Source organism: Procambarus clarkii, chromosome 26 (assembly GCF_040958095.1).
Source record: "Procambarus clarkii isolate CNS0578487 chromosome 26, FALCON_Pclarkii_2.0, whole genome shotgun sequence".
In the NCBI taxonomy this organism is placed as follows: Eukaryota; Metazoa; Arthropoda; class Malacostraca; order Decapoda; family Cambaridae; genus Procambarus; species Procambarus clarkii.
The window spans coordinates 12,454,405-12,471,110 of NC_091175.1; the positions used below are offsets into that span (position 1 = coordinate 12,454,405).

At 42.5% G+C, this 16,706-nt stretch overlaps 2 protein-coding genes across 2 annotated transcripts in view; both read left to right on the forward strand.

Annotated features, from left to right (window-relative positions):
- Window positions 1–6,128, forward strand: part of LOC123756627 (protein lozenge) — a 69,546-nt gene extending 63,418 nt beyond the window's left edge. The window contains exons 5-6 of the mRNA XM_069331918.1: window positions 2,418–2,594; window positions 3,783–6,128. Coding sequence (XP_069188019.1) covers window positions 2,418–2,594; window positions 3,783–4,261 — 656 coding nt within the window. The 3' untranslated portion in view covers window positions 4,262–6,128. The remainder of the gene's footprint in view (window positions 1–2,417; window positions 2,595–3,782) is intronic.
- A 3,413-nt stretch (window positions 6,129–9,541) lies between these two features.
- Window positions 9,542–13,349, forward strand: LOC123756798 (homologous-pairing protein 2 homolog). The gene is made up of 3 exons (XM_045740138.2): window positions 9,542–9,775; window positions 10,419–10,646; window positions 12,395–13,349. Exons 1-3 carry the CDS (start codon window positions 9,626–9,628, stop codon window positions 12,650–12,652), a joined length of 636 nt encoding a protein of 211 aa, XP_045596094.2. The 5' UTR covers window positions 9,542–9,625; the 3' UTR covers window positions 12,653–13,349.
- The last annotated feature ends 3,357 nt before the right edge of the window (window positions 13,350–16,706 follow it).

Genomic DNA, 16,706 nt, shown 5'->3' on the forward strand with positions numbered 1-16,706 from the left:
CTAGACCTCACTTTCCCGTAGGCTTGTGTTAGGTAAGCGCTTGCGGCTTGATAACGACCCACTCGGCTCTTTAACCTTTCTTTGGTATGACCGCTTCATCATATTTTATCATATCTTTACTATTTTCATATTACAGAACTTAATATTCTTGTATAATTATCTCATCACACTACATTATTGCATTGTCATTATGTTATAATTATATACCATCAAGTGTAATAACTTGGTATGTAATTATATATACAAAATGTTGTTATTAAAATACATTATGTAATCTGTCTGAAAATATATCATGTTAAATATTGAGTACATATGTGCTATGTAGCGTGCACAGCCTAAGTTTAGAAGGGTCACGTGTGTTTAGCAAGATTAGCGCCAGAGCTAACAGCAGTCAGCAACGGGGCGATAGACTACCAAAAAAAGAAAGCACATCTCACAGTCTCTATATAGAAAAATAAACCGTAGGAATATGATCACATCATACAAGATACCGAGGGGAATTAATAGAGGTATTTTTTTAACAAGTTAAAAAAATTATAACGCATCGTGAACAACAAGACCAGTTAGTTGGATATCTTCACCACCACCACAACCACCCCCCTTCCCTCTCACTACCACACGCCAACCACCACTACCAGCATACGCCCGCGTGCCCGCATATGACCTCCTCGCACGCAACACCCGCATTTAAAACACTCCGGGGACTCGCGTTTTACCCCGACACGAGGGGCGCAAGCCTCGCCCTCCGGAGAAACTGGACAAATCAACCCCAGCGCCCCGCTGCCGCAGGGGTGGATCCCCTGCGGCAGGGGAGGGCGTGGGTGACGCCTTGCGGCTGCGGGTTTTAATACGCGCCGGAGGGACAGTTTAGCAGGAAGAAGGGGCGGCGGGCGCGGGTATGACAATCATGGCGGCATGTATTACTGCCTTGTTACACTTGACAAATGGGCGGGGTCCGGCAGTCAAATATGCCGCCCTAAAACTCGTCCCTCAAGACCCCCTTCCTGAGACTGGGCCCAGAGGGGGGGAGGGCACTGATGGATGGATGGATGGATGGGTGGTGGATGGACGGCTGGGTGGTGGATGGACGGCTGGGTGGTGGCTGGACGGCTGGGTGGCGGCTGGGTGGTGGCTGGACGGCTGGGTGGCAACTGGGCGGTGGCTGGGTGGTGGCTGGTCTGGTAACTTGAGCACACATAATGTTCCCGGTTTACTGCTTTATTTGTTCAGTCATCAGAGGGTGGCGGTGGTGTGGGGGGTCTTGAGGGCGGTGTGGGGAGGGGGGGTCGTGGGGTGGGGGTGGAGGGGGGGGGTCGTGGAGGGGGGGTCGTGGGGTGGGGGTGGAGGGGGGGGGGTCGTGGGGTGGGGGTGGAGGGGGGGTCGTGGGGTAGTGTGGGCGGTGATGGTGCTCTTAATGCCTTGTTGTTAACACTACAGCTGATAGTGATACATAACTATATGTAATAGGACCCATTATCACCACACCAGAAATAAATATCTTTGATATCCCCCAGAGTCAAACTTAATCTGTGTAAACACTCAATGCAAATAAAGGGACCCAGTCTATGGAACTAATGAATTGAAAAGCTGTCCAACTTTTGCGTCATTCAAAAACAAAACTAAAAAGTATCTAATTTCATCTTCATAGTACAATTTCTAAATTAAGCAACTGACATATGTGGAGAGCTACCTACCTTGAGGCTACCTTGAGGTGCTTCCGGGGCTTAGTGTCCCCGCGGCCCGGTCGTCGACCAGGCCTCCTGGTTGCTGGACTGATCAACCAGGCTGTTAGACGCGGCTGCTCGCAGCCTGACTGACAAATTGTGAGCTAGTGTCACAATTTATATGTTTGTCTATGCTGTAACTCATTTTTTTGTAATGATGTATTAAATAAAATAAAGAAATAACTTACGATCTAGCCCGTAATCTCTGATTTTAAATATAAAATTTAGTCAGTGGTTTCTTACAGGTTTCTGTGTATGTACTTACCTATTTGTGCCTGCAGGATCGAGCATTGACTCTGGGATCCCGCCTTTCTACCCATCGGTTGTTTACAGCAATGACTCCCGTCCCATTTCCCTATCATATCTAGTTTTAAAATTATGAATAGAATATGTGTGTGTGTGTGTGTGTGTGTTTATTTGATGATGACTAAATTTTAATACATGTTCGTTATGTTGACTATGCATGTCACCGGGTGAGACAGGTACCCATGCTCCGCGACGGCAACCGTTGTTGTGGTTTAAGATTCGCTACTTAGAACAAAAAGTGGCAAGTAGCACGGGCTATGGTAAGCCCGTAGTGGGCTTACCTGACACAGGAGCGGGGCTGTAACTTGTGGGGACGACAACCTTTTACTTGTGCCATCATCACCCTGCATCCGGCTCTCTAACCTGACCCTTAATGGTGATGTACAGGTCTGGTGGACACGGGGTGGGCCGGCTATCCGGCTGCCGGCTACCCGGCCTCCTACCTGGGCTCCTCCCTCTCTGCCTGCCCTACCAGCCACGCCCACATCACGCCCTCACTTCCGCCCACGGCGCAGCGAGACGGGACCATCGCAGAAGCCATGGCATCAAGCAGCCACTTAAATAGTAAGTCATAAGGCACTTATACTCGTATATGCTTAACTTCCCATCTTCTTGAATGCAGAGATTCTCGTTTTCTTATTTCATCTTGAGGGAATTCAATTATTTTTCTGAATTTAGATACTACAAGCCGCTACATCTAGTAGTCATAGAGGGTAGAGGAAGCCCGTGGCTTATGTGAACCTCGTCGAATTATTTTCATAAAAGTTTCACTTGTTGTATCGTGAAGTGAAGTAATAACTTCCCCGGGTCTGGTGCCTTTGCTCTTCTGATCTTTCTTTGACTATTTTTTTAATTCAGGCTTAGCGCCCACTTACCTCACTACTTATCCAGGCACCCGGGAACTCGGGGGAACTATTGTAATGACAGGTGACGCTATCATCATTGTAATAACCGCTACTGTAATATATTAACACTCGGTACGTCTTACAAGCACTTAAACAGTTACTCAAGATAGACTGAGCTCTGCGTAGGCGACTTAAGGGGGGGAGAGAGAGAGAGAGAGAGAGAGAGAGAGAGAGAGAGAGAGAGAGAGAGAGAGAGAGAGAGAGAGAGAGAGAGAGAGAGAGAGAGAGAGAGAGAGAGAGACAGAGACAGAGAGACAGAGACAGAGAGTGAGAGATATATATAGATATAGATATAGATATAGATATAGATATAGATATAGATATAACTGAAAACTCACACCCCAGACCGTTCAGGCTTGTTCGCATAGATATAGATATATTAGCTGCTACGGTCTTTCTATCACTTACCAAATAAAAAATAACGCTGCCACCACCCTGAGTTACCGGACAGGGGACCAGAGGAAGAGAACCGTAGGACTTGTATCACGTCCTCCCAGGACAGGTCTAAGGAACAACTGAATGGCAAAAGGATTCTGGCCTGTCACTCGAATAATCCTGACACCACTTGGGGAGTACTATAGCATACACGGGAGCTAGGCTGGACACTAGTACTCACACACCTCAACAAGGGACTGACGGGGGGAGGAGTACTGGATAATTAAGGGCACTAATTCGTAGTGCCCTTAGCAGTAACGACAGAGGGCCAGGTGACACGACTGAAACAGTAGCGACAGACATCCAGTCGACACGCCTGACACTCATAGGATAACAAACTGGGGACCTTCACACACAGACATAAACAACAGCAGTTGAAACTTGACCCTTGAACCTGTGTTATATATTTCAGTGCTGACGGATCACCTCGGAGGCGACGGGAGCCTGGCGCTGACGAAGGAGCTCCTGACGGGGCCGCCGCCGCTGCTGCCTCCCGCCGTGTCCGTCGCCACGTCCCTGGGGATGCTAGGAGGAGGAGTCAGCATCATCGGGGGAGGTGTCAACACACTGGGAGGAGGAGCCAGCGTCGCAGGGAGCGGCTCAGGTGTCCTCAGGGGTGGATCTAACCTGCTTGGGGGCGGTTCCGGTGTGTATTTGACCCCGCCCATCCTGCCCGCCTCACTCCTGTATTCCTCACTATGCTCCGCCCTCCCACACACGCCCACTTCCTCCGCCCCGTCCACGGCCACGCCCACGCAAGAGGACGTAATCCGCCCATCAAGTTCGACTAGTATTCTTGGTATACCACAGTCCTTGTCGTCCCTCTCCGGTGTCAGCCCGCCCTCAGGGCACCACTCCCGCCCTCCTGACCCCGTCTGGCGCCCTTACTGACCCAGCGGGGGCGCGGGGCGGCCTCACGGGCGTGGTGAGGGCACCAGGACAGTGACTATAAGTGAGGTGTCCAGTATGCGACTGGTGACTGTCACCGGAACACATCAAGACAGAGTGACAGCGAGGCCAGTTCTCTGGGTCTCTGATCACAGCGCCACAGTGGCTGACCGGCGGCACTGTGGTTGACCAGGCTGATCAGTCTGACCTGGTACTACCAGTGACAATGGTTCCGATAATCTGGTCAATTAAGGCGTGTGTGTGTGTCCGGCAGACCAAACTCTTATAAATCTTCCTTGAACAATCCCAACAGAGAATGAACAAGTCTGACCATTCCCTACAGTGTGTGAACATGTGACTCGCTCTGATCAGTTGCGTTCAGTTAAAGTCAATGCCAGAGTGCGTTCAGTTAAAGTCAATGCCTGAGTGCATTCAGCTAAACGAGTGTCTTGAGTGAGTCCGACATATCACCACGTATGTTTTCAAATCAAATCAGAGCTCAGTGAGTGTGTATCCACGACTCCACAGTGAGTTAATGCTAATTATAATCCTGAACATTTAAATGTGACATTTACATGTACGAGTTTATTGGTTACTCTAAAACCACAAGACATATTGAACTCAAAGAGCCGGTTTAGAGAGATATATATACCCAGTATATCGCGTTACGTGGTATACGGGTATTTGGCCTTATAATACAATTGGGGAAACGTATATTATAAAGACCTCAAAACTATTATACAAGGGGGACATATACACCGAGAGGTATATCCCTCTTCTCGGTGTATACGCAGTCACAGTTTACCTGGAGTATATTCAGGCCTATGATATACTTGCTGGATGTTGACCAGACCACACACTAGAAGGTGAAGGGACGACGACGTTTCAGTCCGTCCTGGATCATTTTCAAGAATCGACTTGAGAATGGTCCAGGACGGACTGAAACGTCGTCGTCCCTTCACCTTCTAGTGTGTGATCTGGTCAACATACTTCAGCCACGTTATTGTGACGCATCGCCTACTTGCTGGTTGGTTAGCAAACTATTGTTAGTAGGCACCGTGCAGTCTCGGGAGACTATCAGCAGTTGCGCTCTGGTTGCCGAGGTTGACCGACCAGCAGTGTGTTGGTCAGTCGACCTCTGTAGTGTTATTAAGACCACTGCAAACAATTGTAGTGGCCTTAATAACACTGCAGAGGTCGATAGGCCTTAACCCTCTAGAGGTTAATATGCCTTAACAATCCTTCAGGGGTTAATATGCCTTAATAACTTTCCAGAAGTCGATAGGCCTTAATAACCCTCCAGAGGTCAATATGCCTTAACAACCCTCCAAAGATTAATATGCCTTAATAACCATCCAGAGGTTGATAGACCTTAATAATCCTCGAGAAGTGGATATGCCTTAATAACCTTCCAGAGGTTGATAGGCCTTAATAACTCTCTAGAGGTTGATAGGCCTTAAGCACGGATATGTCATCACTGAAGAAGGCCAATAAGAGAGAAGCTTCTAAGGTGACGTCACATAAGGACACGCCCAATAACAGACAAGTCTCACATCAGGAAATACCCAATCAGAGAGTGACACGTCACAAAAAAAGGGAGTTCAGGGCTAGACAGATCAGCAGCAGGACTAACTTATAGAACTCCGGACGGCAGTAACGAGGCAGGACGGGTCCTGGGATGGACCTGGGCCACAATGAAGGGAGTCGGCGTCCCCTACCAGTGAAAGAGACTAGCCATGTGTCTTAGGAAACCCACATCTGGTATCTTAGTACCTGTGTGTGTACATCAGTGCCTTTTATGCCGGCAGCGGAGACGGCGCGCTTCTTTAGCTTTAAGTGGCAGCATTTATATAAATTTAGATATATATATATATATATATATATATATATATATATATATATATATATATATATATATATATATATATATATATATATATATATATGAATGGCATGCCTATTTCACTGTATATTTCAAGATTTTAATACAATAAAGTGCATGTGTCTGTCCTGTGCGTTTTAACCTTGTAGATCATTTGAGACGAAAGAAGTAAATGGGAAACAGTCCAACAACTCTGCGTTCCTACCTCCTTTCCCCTCCTTCCTCCCCCCCCCCCTCTTCCCTTTCCATATGTGAGAGAAAAGAACAGCAAGGGGGGGGAAAGGACTATAGTTAATTCCAATACATTAACCTGGCCTTCTCTGTTCCGCTCTTTCTCCTCTCACACGGGGAAATATGAGAGAGAGAGAGAGAGAGAGAGAGAGAGAGAGAGAGAGAGAGAGAGAGAGAGAGAGAGAGAGAGAGAGAGAGAGAGAGAGAGAGAGAGAGAGAGAGAGAGAGAGAGAGAGTCGCTCTCACACACACATACACACACATTAGCATGGCAGCCTAGTGGGGGGCCTCGCGGCTGAGTGGACAGCGCTCTGGAGTCGTAGTCCTAAAGGGCCCGGGTTCAATCCCCGGCAGTGGCAGAAACAAAATGGCCAGAGTTTCTTTCACCCTGGTGCCCCGGTTCACTTAGCCTGGTGAGAAGGCCTGGGCGATGACCGGGCCGTGGGGACGCTAAGCCCCGAAACCAACCAACAAAAGATATACAGTAAATAGGTACCTGGGAGTTAGACAGCCGCTACGGGGCAGCTTCCTGGGGATGTGTGTGTGTGTTAAAAAGAAATATATGTAGTAGACATAATAGAGAAAAAATAAATAGGTTAAAAAGGCAAGGTCCAAGACCTAATAGCTCGCTTATGCAGATACAAATAGTAAATATATACATACATACATATATTCATATATACATGACGCACACACAGACGCGGTGTTTGAAGGTAGTTCCCACGTGACCAGGGCCATTACCTAGCTGTTTACAAGCACAATCATTTGATATACAGCCCCTGAAATCGTCGCCAATGAGGCAAATTAAACTGGTAATTGACCGCAGACAAAGAGCTGCTCCACAAACAAGCAAACAAGGCAATTTCACCACGCTTTTGTTGTTTTCCTTGTTTGGCCCGTCGCGACCAGAGAGTGTGGAGACAATTACAATCATTCTCTGTGATTGTACAATGTTCCTTGTGGGTCAATGATTGTTTAAATACACCATGTTGTGTATTATGTAAATAGGGTTTAAATACAGCATGTCTGCACTAATGCCAGAGTTCTCAGTTACTTATACAACATAATTTATTAAAAAAACAAAATTTTATATATTATATAATGTATAAAAACATAGCAATTTTTGTTATTCTTGAAATAGAAGGATAGAGAGGTTGGGGATGGATAGCAGGGATGATAAAGTGGAAAGGTGGTGAGGGAATTGATGATTGATGAAAGAGAGAAGGAGGAGGAAGAGGATTAAAATAAGAAAGAATTATTTAGAGTAGAGACAAAGAATTTTTACAGGCTAGGGGATACGGAGGATAGAAAGCTCTCAGAGGATAAATGGCGAGGGATAGAGAGTATGAAATAAGGAGAGAGAGAGAGAGGAAGAGAGAGAGAGAGAGAGAGAGAGAGAGAGAGAGAGAGAGAGAGAGAGAGAGAGAGAGAGAGAGAGAGAGAGAGAGAGAGAGAGAGAGAGAGAGAGAGAGAGAGAGAGAGAGGAAGATAGGGATAGAATAAGACGGATAAGACTTGAGGGTGGTAAGGATGGGGGGGGGGGTTGAAGATAGATGGATAGAGTGTGTGAGAAGAGAGTTAAGGGGAACTCCCAAGGGTGCTAATTGAACAAACAGGTTATGCGTCCCACTAACGAGGCAATTAAGGTCACTTACTTGCAGGGTGGTAAATGATCCTGTGGCAGCTTACCGGAAACAAAGGCGACTTGGGGTCACTTGTCAGCTCTGAGTACCGGTGTCAAGTATGGCAACTGTTGACCCCCTCACCATGGCAACTGTTGACCCCCCTCACTATGGCAACTGTGGACCCTCTCACTATGGCAACTGTTGACCTCCTCACCATGGCAACGGCTGACCCCCTCACCATGGCAACTGCTGACCCCCTCACCATGGCAACTGCTGACCCCCTCACCATGGCAACTGTTGACCCCCTCACCATGGCAACTGTGGACCCCCTCACCATGGCAACTGTGGACCCCCTCACTATGGCAACTGTTCTAAATGGGTCCAGGAGCTAGCACCTCGATCTGCAGGCACGAATAAGTTAATTGTAATAGGTGAAAATACACACCACCATCCCCCCCTTCACACACACACACACACGAACGGCACGCACACATACACACACACACACACTCACACGCGCGTGCGTTCGTTCTCATAAACAAAACATAGTGATTACACTTAAACTGACAGACCAAATTAGAATATTTACTGTACACCGAGCGGTGCAGGTAAGAGAGATTAATGGTGGTCAAGGTTTGTTTATTTCTGGCGCCAGGTGTTCGTTTACCTGGTTTGGGCTTAGACGATTATTAATGTTTGTTTACTGGCCTTAGTTCGGTGATCCCAGCACTGATGATGATGATGATAATGATGAGGCCATACCTGGCATGATGAGGCCACACCTAGGATGATGAGGCTACACCTGGTTCTGGAACAGAAATTGTGCTCGCCGTACATTGCAATGCGCATGCCACATGTATGTAACATAAATGTGGTATGTTTTCACATGTATGTCGTATGTGATATGTATTACGTGTCGCAACACAGACAAAGGCTCCCAGAGGACACCCGGAAGAGCCCCCTCAACAGAAATTGTTTATAGTGGAGATTCACACGAGAACCTCTGTCCGGCCTCTTATAGACCCTTTGGTCTTCAGCACCGCCGTAGCATGTAGTAGGACGTCGACATACACACCGTATCATACTGTGAATAACATACTGAATCACACCACTGTGCATAACATTCAGTATCATACTGAAGTATAACATACACCAATGGTATAACTACCTTCTTTTCCTTGAAGTCAGAGTTTCGTTTGACTATTCTTAGGAATTAGTTTGCCTTTTTTGTTTACTGCAGCTCTCGCTTGTGTAGATTTCATTGATTAAAATGAAAATGAAAGAACTCCAAAGCTTAGCAGATATGTGATGTCAAACTATTCGGACGGTAGTTTTCTACTGAGCTGTCTGCCTTTTGTTCACTCTCTTAACCTAGCAGTAAATGGATACCAAAAAGCTAGTCAGCTTGTTGTGAAGTTACATCCTGGGGAGGGTCACTAATTCAACCTTTGAGGGGGACCTCAACATAAGCGTATGTATATATATAAGATAGTTACTCCTAGTCCATATCATTTTCTTCTACTTATGTCACCAAAGAAAGCGCTTATTTACATCATTTGATATTTGGCGCGCAGGCCGACGCTCGGGCGGTGCTTCAGCTGTCTTGTCTGTCTTGATTTCCTCTTAAGAATGAATAAGAAGGATTTGGAAGCGATGGAGAAGATAAAGCGGTACCTGGAGCAGCAGAACCGTCCCTACAGCGTCAACGACATCTTCATGAACCTACACAAGGAGGTGGGGAAGACGGCGGTCCAGAAGTGTCTGGACCAGCTGGTTGGTGTGAGTATGTTGTCCTCTTTTTTTTTTTCAAGCAGTATGATGCTTGCGATGCATAGTTTGGCTATATCTTAGGTATATACGGAATTTGTATATAGTAAATGGGCAAAAAGTTTGCCATGTCCTGATGGCGACTATCTCCTATTTTTTTATTACAAGGTCTAAGGTCACTTCTGAATATTCTTGTGATTCATATAATACAACAGAATACTTATTGCGAGCACCTGAATCAATACAAATACTGCAGCAAACTAAAGAAGTTCAGTTAATTTCTAATTTAGGCACTGCTTCATTAGCACGTAAAAAAATATTGGATGAGGCATAGTGTATTCCTTGAGGAATACAAGGCATAGTGATGTCTCATGTTTCAAATTTTTTTATTGAATTCACAAGATACTAGTCATTATCAGTTTAATATAATTTTGTAATGATTCATTGAGCACTTGAGATTGCTTCAAATTGATTCAGTTTAAAGTTCTATTTGTCAAGTGATTTCATGTTAACAGCTCTAAATACAAATCAAGACACAAACCTTGTAATTGATAGATGATAACTACAGTAAATTTATTCACTTTTTGGTATAAGAATTAAAAGTAGAAAATACCTTTGCCTGTTCAGTAGATTTTAATTAAATTTATTTTTGTAGACTGGATCAATTAAAGAAAAAACATATGGAAAACAAAAGGTGTACGTATTCGACCAGGAGCAGTTTCCTGCATTGGATGAAGAGAAGCTCAAAAAGATGGACAAGCAGGTAGAAGAGCTCACCCAAACAATCAAGGAAGCTGAGAAAGAGTGTGCAGAGGTGGAGACCAAGCTGCGGAATTTGAGCTCAAGTCTCACAACAGACGAAGCTAAAAAGAAAATTTCACAGGTAAGCTCAACGTATACATTATGATCCTTAAAAAAAATTGGAGAATACAACTTTCTCAGTTTAAAAATTACCACATTAAAATATTTTTATGATTCAACAGGAAAAATTACAGAAATCTATTCATATATTTATTTTTATTGCATGAATCATCAACTCAATGGAAATAGCTCCACATTTATTATTCTAATTTCAAGGTTCATAAATGTGGTTAGCTTCGTTTTTTACTAATTGGAGGTTAAATGCCTTAACATCCTAACTAACACTTAACATTAACTGACAACATATTAAGCCATACTACTCCTTTCCACCTTGCTGGCTTGAGAATGTTAAAACAAAGCTTCCCGATGCTCCTTCTATCTTAATAAACTGCTTCTTCCATTAGGCATCTCTCTTTGATATTTGAGCAGTTATATGCAATCCTACTACGGTATTATTAAAATCCATGAAAAAAAATTAATGGTCAAACTAGCCTGGCCACCACTAGTATCACCTGCAACAATTATCCAAGGTTCCCAGATCATACCATGTTCTTCCTGACTACAGTCATGTTCAGTTGACAGGTGGGCCTGTATTTAAGTTTAGTTATGTAACAAGGTCTTAGGTTCCTACAGTTAGCAGACAGTATATTATACTCCTTGGAGAAATGAACTCACTGCTGTTAGTTTTTATGTTCTTGATTGAAAAGAGGATGCCGCAGTCTTTAACTTGCTTTTAGGGAGGTCCTACTTTGAAGTGCTTAATGGAGCTTTATTTGCTCTTTCCCTTTTCTTGTGACATGGGATCATGGCAGCTCCACATACAGACTCCCAAGGTTCCAGTAGTCGACAAGGCTCTGAACTGTTATATAAGGTTATGATTTTCTATCACTAAAAATTTTACAGTATGCATCCAGAGGTGGCTTCCTTTGTTGTAGTGTCTTCTTCCTCCTTGTCTGCATGTCCAAGAGGTTGGGCACCATTCCTTTACCCCATCCCATCCCAAATCCTTATCCTGACCCCTTCAAAGTGTTGTATAGTCATCATGGCTCGGAGCTTTCTCCTGATAATTCCCTCCCTTCCCTCCTCCTTGTCTACCATAGTATACTCTTCAAATTCTTTGCAGGAGTTTTTTGTTCTGCTACTTCATGATGGGATTACATATTTTTATGCTGTATTATCATCAACTTTAGCAACTGCATGTACTGAGTTTCCAGTTTGCTCTTTCTCTTGGAGATCAGCGCCTCTCTAGGATTCGTGCAGGTTTGGTTCTGGCCAGATTTTTCCTGTCAACCATTTACTGTAGTTGTAAGCTACATTGACAATCCAGTGGAGGTCACGTCTGGAAGAAATTTTGGGATGTTTGAACCTGGAACAGTTGGGCGTTCCATCTCATCTTTCTGGGTCTTTGTTGGGCATGTCTTCTCTTCCTTACCAGCTGCTCTGTCCTTAATGTCTTTAATTTTGTCCAGTTATACACAACTGTGTCTCAGGTATCATTGGTGTGGTTTAAGCAGCTTTACTGTGTCTTAACACTTACAGTGCTATAATCGAAATACTGTATGCAATTTTTCTCATTTGATTTGTTAACTATTTTTGGACATGTGCACCTCACTGAAGCACTTTTCAACAGATGTGCCATTTAGGGGTTAAGTAACATTGCTGTCCCTTTATTCTAAAATTCAAAATTTCTTTCCTAGAAGCATGTATTGTATTTGTACTGTGTTTTATGGTGGATGTTTGTTCATTGAAAGTTCTTTGGCCAAATTACAGCTAGAGGAAGAGGTTTCCAAACTTGAACATAAGCTGTCTAGTCTGAAAGAGAATCAGGTGCTTGTTTCCAAAGAAGAAAAAGACAAAATCACTAAAGCGAGCGAGCAGATGATCAAACAGTGGCGGAAGAGGAGAAGAATGGCGCTAGACATACTAGACGCAATCATGGAAGGATACCCCCACCCCAAGAAGCAGCTCTTTGAAGAGATTGGAATTGAAACTGATGAAGACGTTGGAGTGGTGTTGCCAAAGTCTTAAAAGGTAAAAGTAATACACTGCAGGTAAATGTTTAAAAATATATAAATATATATTAGTATTTTTTTGTACATTATAAAACTGTGCCATACATGGCATCCCAGAAAGACCATAGAATATTTTCTTTTTGTATTGTTTGTATATATATATTCAGCCTTGGCACTCTTAAATTTCTTTGGGTTTGTAACATAATTTTTTGCTCATTTACCAAAGATGTAAAATTATGTATTTAATTTGTTAAGTTGGGTTACATCAGAAGAGAATTAGTGATCATGTGGCATGTGCATGTTCACTCTCATATTTCCCACTTTCATGGGATAAGGTAGTGTTGTTTTGGAGAAACAGTTTGAGTAATAAAGTATAGTAAAAGAAGGTTGTAAATTATATATTATTCTATAGATATCTTAAATTCTTGTCTTCATTTTACTTCTCAAAGGCAATGAATTTTATATGAAATGTACCAATGTATTTTTCATTTTATTTTACATTGAAATACTGTATGTTGATTGTATCCCTTTTTGATGTCCGGTGGCCCCATCTTGCCGTTTTGTATCACTATGTTGAAGTAGGAAAGACATTAGCCAATTTTTATGCTTTTAAATGGTGTCATGTAATTGTGCCTAATAATGTTTGTCACTTGTCTTTGTTCAATAGTATTTGGTCTTACTATGAATTTTGATTAAATTTCAAACAAATTTGATTGTCGTGTATCACCGCATCCTGGAGACCCGCATAACAGTGTAATAATTAAGTATAAGTATAGTTTTGGAAAGTGACTCCCCAATTTGTGATGGGTATTTTTGTGGAACATCCCATTCAAACTAAATTTCTGTGAATCAAACTCTAGATTGCTGTTATGTGCCTAAGAAAAACAGTAGCAGTAATAATAATAATGATAATAATATTTTATTTATAAAAAATCTTACTGAGGGTATAATTACAATGTTTGCGTACTGGGTATGTATACTTTTCATTATTGAGGACAGGAAGTTTGTACATAGGCATATCATAGTCCCTCCAAGGCCAACTACTGGTCGTCCCCAGAATGCAATCCACAAAAGGAAACGTACCAAATTCTTTCTGTCTTACCAGGAGATTGAACCCTGGGTCCCACAGTTGTACACAGTGCCGAGTGTAAATCTGAAGATTAATGTGTGTGTGTGGTTATTACATTTTAGGATAATATCTAAGTACAGTACATTGGATTATATCTCATAGTGTATAAATGTAAAGTGAAATTAAAATAAATACAGCTTCACAGTGTGTCTTTGTAATGGGTACAGCATCTTTTTTCAGATACCCGTTACTATAGTGTAGACTGCTTCATTTTAGATCATATAACTTTAGTCGTAAATAATGCTTATAAATATACTTTCTATAAGGCTACTAAGTACTCACAGGATTTTGGGCAGATCTTGAAACTAACAGTATCGTTATGTGATGAAGTTTAATTATGATCAAGTTATTACTACTACTGTGTTCACATTGAAAACTGAAATATAACTATAAATACAGTACATAAAAGATCTTAGAAGTAACACAGTATCTCAAAAGTAATGTTCATGTTTTTAAATAAAATGAATTGTTAAAATAATATATTTACAGTATTTTAAAGCTCAAACAAGTAACATCAATAACAGCATAATTGGCTTGTTTAGGAAAAGAGCCATAGGAGATTTTTAGGATATATGTTGTGGTAGACATAAAGGACAATGTAATGTCAGTTTGGTTTGCCTTTGTTTTTCCTTGAAATTAGTTAAAAGTAGTACAGTATTTCATTGCATTTGAAAGGTCATTCGTAGTTTAGGAACTACTCTTTCTCGTGTGATGTCTAAGGGTTCTGTTGCAGTCATTTAAGATATGTTTAAGAACAGTATTCGTTTGGAACTTTAGAGATTTGTAGACATTTGAGAATATGTGTAATGCTTTTTATATTAAGCATATTCGTGAAGTTCAGTACAGGTGCTGTGTGCTCTCTGGGGTTAGTGTTTGTTATTATTCTAATTTCTGATTTTGGGTGAATTATTTTGTCACTGAGGTACAGTAGTTTATTTGTAGAGCCACAGGCACAGATGCTGTAGGTAAGATATGGATAGGTGAGCGAGAAATAATGTTACAGTATTAGGGCAGAGTGAGGTATATAGTAGTGAATTTTAGAGAGTGTATCTATGGTTTAGATACCTTTCTTTGGGAGGTGCTGTGGTATATATAATATAAACAAAAGCATGTAAAGCACAAGCTAATTACGAGGAGTTGTTTAGTTAAAGTGGGGGTGCTTGGACGTGCAGCTAACTTTGCTTGTGATGCGAGAGGACTGGGTTCAGGCATCAAATGCTTTTTTTCACATACTGAAATGCAACAGCTTCAGCTTTCATGTGTGGAGATGCTTCATAGATGCTCAAGACTGTAGCTTTAAGTTACAGTTCAGATATTATTAGGGGCAAAAGATATTATATGAGGATGGGTTACATTGAATTAGATTAAATTTGAAGTAGCTATGCTCACAAATTTTAAGTTTTGCCCAAAATGCTCGGCATATTAGAGGCTTTATGTCATGTATATTTCTTACCAATGAATTCTGCAATGTTTCACATATCAAATGTATAAACTTTTATATAAATATAATATGTAATAAAATAAAATAAAATTTAAGAAAACAAAAAAAATGGGGGTGGAAGGAGAGTAAAATATCAAAGTGTTCAATGAGAATTCACAAGGTCTTCTCTGAATACTCTTTATTTTCTTCTTCGTGGCTGTGGGTCCCTACAATTGCACCAGAGGTGGTACCCATATTATTATTATTATTATTATTATTATTATTATTATTATTATTATTATTTACACTAAGGAAATCATACTAACATGATATAACAGTGAGAAAATCAAATGGGACAATGCAAGGGATTCAAACCCTTGACCTGGATACTCTCCAGTCACACACCTTACCTCTGTACCATGACATAGTATAAAGTTTGAATACAAGTTGGGATTCCACAGGTCGAGGGATCGAATCCCTTGCATTGTCCCAAATGATTTTCTCATTGATATACTGTATCAAGTTACTGTGATTTCCTTCCATATTTGAAGCATATGGTGGAGAACTCTGGTACCTATACAAGGTAGCATGGAGGTTATATGTAAAACCTGGACTGGCTTTAGTAGGGGCTTCCAGGAGTCTTGTGGATTCAGTGGAATTCCAGGTTGTATAATGTACACCATGTCGTGGCGCAGAGGTAAGGTGCGCGGCTTGGGAGTACCCGGGTCCAGGATTTGAATTTGCCTCACGTGATTCTTGAACAACTAAAACCTCCAAAATGAAACTGAGAGTCAGATTTCTTCTTTGGTTTAAGAACAGTAGAGAAGATAGTAGACCAAATATGTTGTTAGTAAAGTGACACTTAGCCTGGTCCGCTAAACTCATGTTTACCAGTGGATGGAGTTACTCAACAGCACTTAAATACATAAGCCAGGAATATTTATTCAAGAACAAACACAGAATTAATAAAAAAACTATGAACAACAGAGTACCAGGCCAGTTAGTTTAGTTCATTTATTATGCACCCCATACCAGGCCAGCAAAACTGAATTGAGACCAACACAGCATTACACATAAGTAATCCAGGAACAACAGCACCGCCAGAAGTGATACAGGAACAACAGCACCGCCAGAAGTGATACAGGAACAACAGCACCGCCAGACGTGGTCCAGGAACAACAGCACCACCAGAAGTGATACAGGAACAACAGCACCGCCAGAAGTGATACAGGAACAACAGCACCACCAGACGTGGTCCAGGAACAACAGCACCGCCAGAAGTGATACAGGAACAACAGCACCGCCAGACGTGGTCCAGGAACAACAGCACCGCCAGACGTGGTCCAGGAACAACAGCACCACCAGACGTGGTCCAGGAACAACAGCACCACCAGACGTGGTCCAGGAACAACAGCACTGCCAGACGTGGTCCAGGAACAACAGCACCACCAGACGTGGTCCAGGAACAACAGCACCACCAGACGTGGTCCAGGAACAACAGCACCACCAGACGTGGTCCAG

Excerpts from the sequence above, each read along its gene's own strand:
- LOC123756798 (XM_045740138.2), top strand. The coding sequence starts at position 9,626 with ATGAATAAGAAGGATTTGGAAGCGATGGAGAAGATAAAGCGGTACCTG. Across the intron at positions 9,776-10,418 it reads GTCTGGACCAGCTGGTTGGT|ACTGGATCAATTAAAGAAAA; the intron begins GTGAGTATGTTG and ends TTATTTTTGTAG. Across the intron at positions 10,647-12,394 it reads CTAAAAAGAAAATTTCACAG|CTAGAGGAAGAGGTTTCCAA; the intron begins GTAAGCTCAACG and ends GCCAAATTACAG.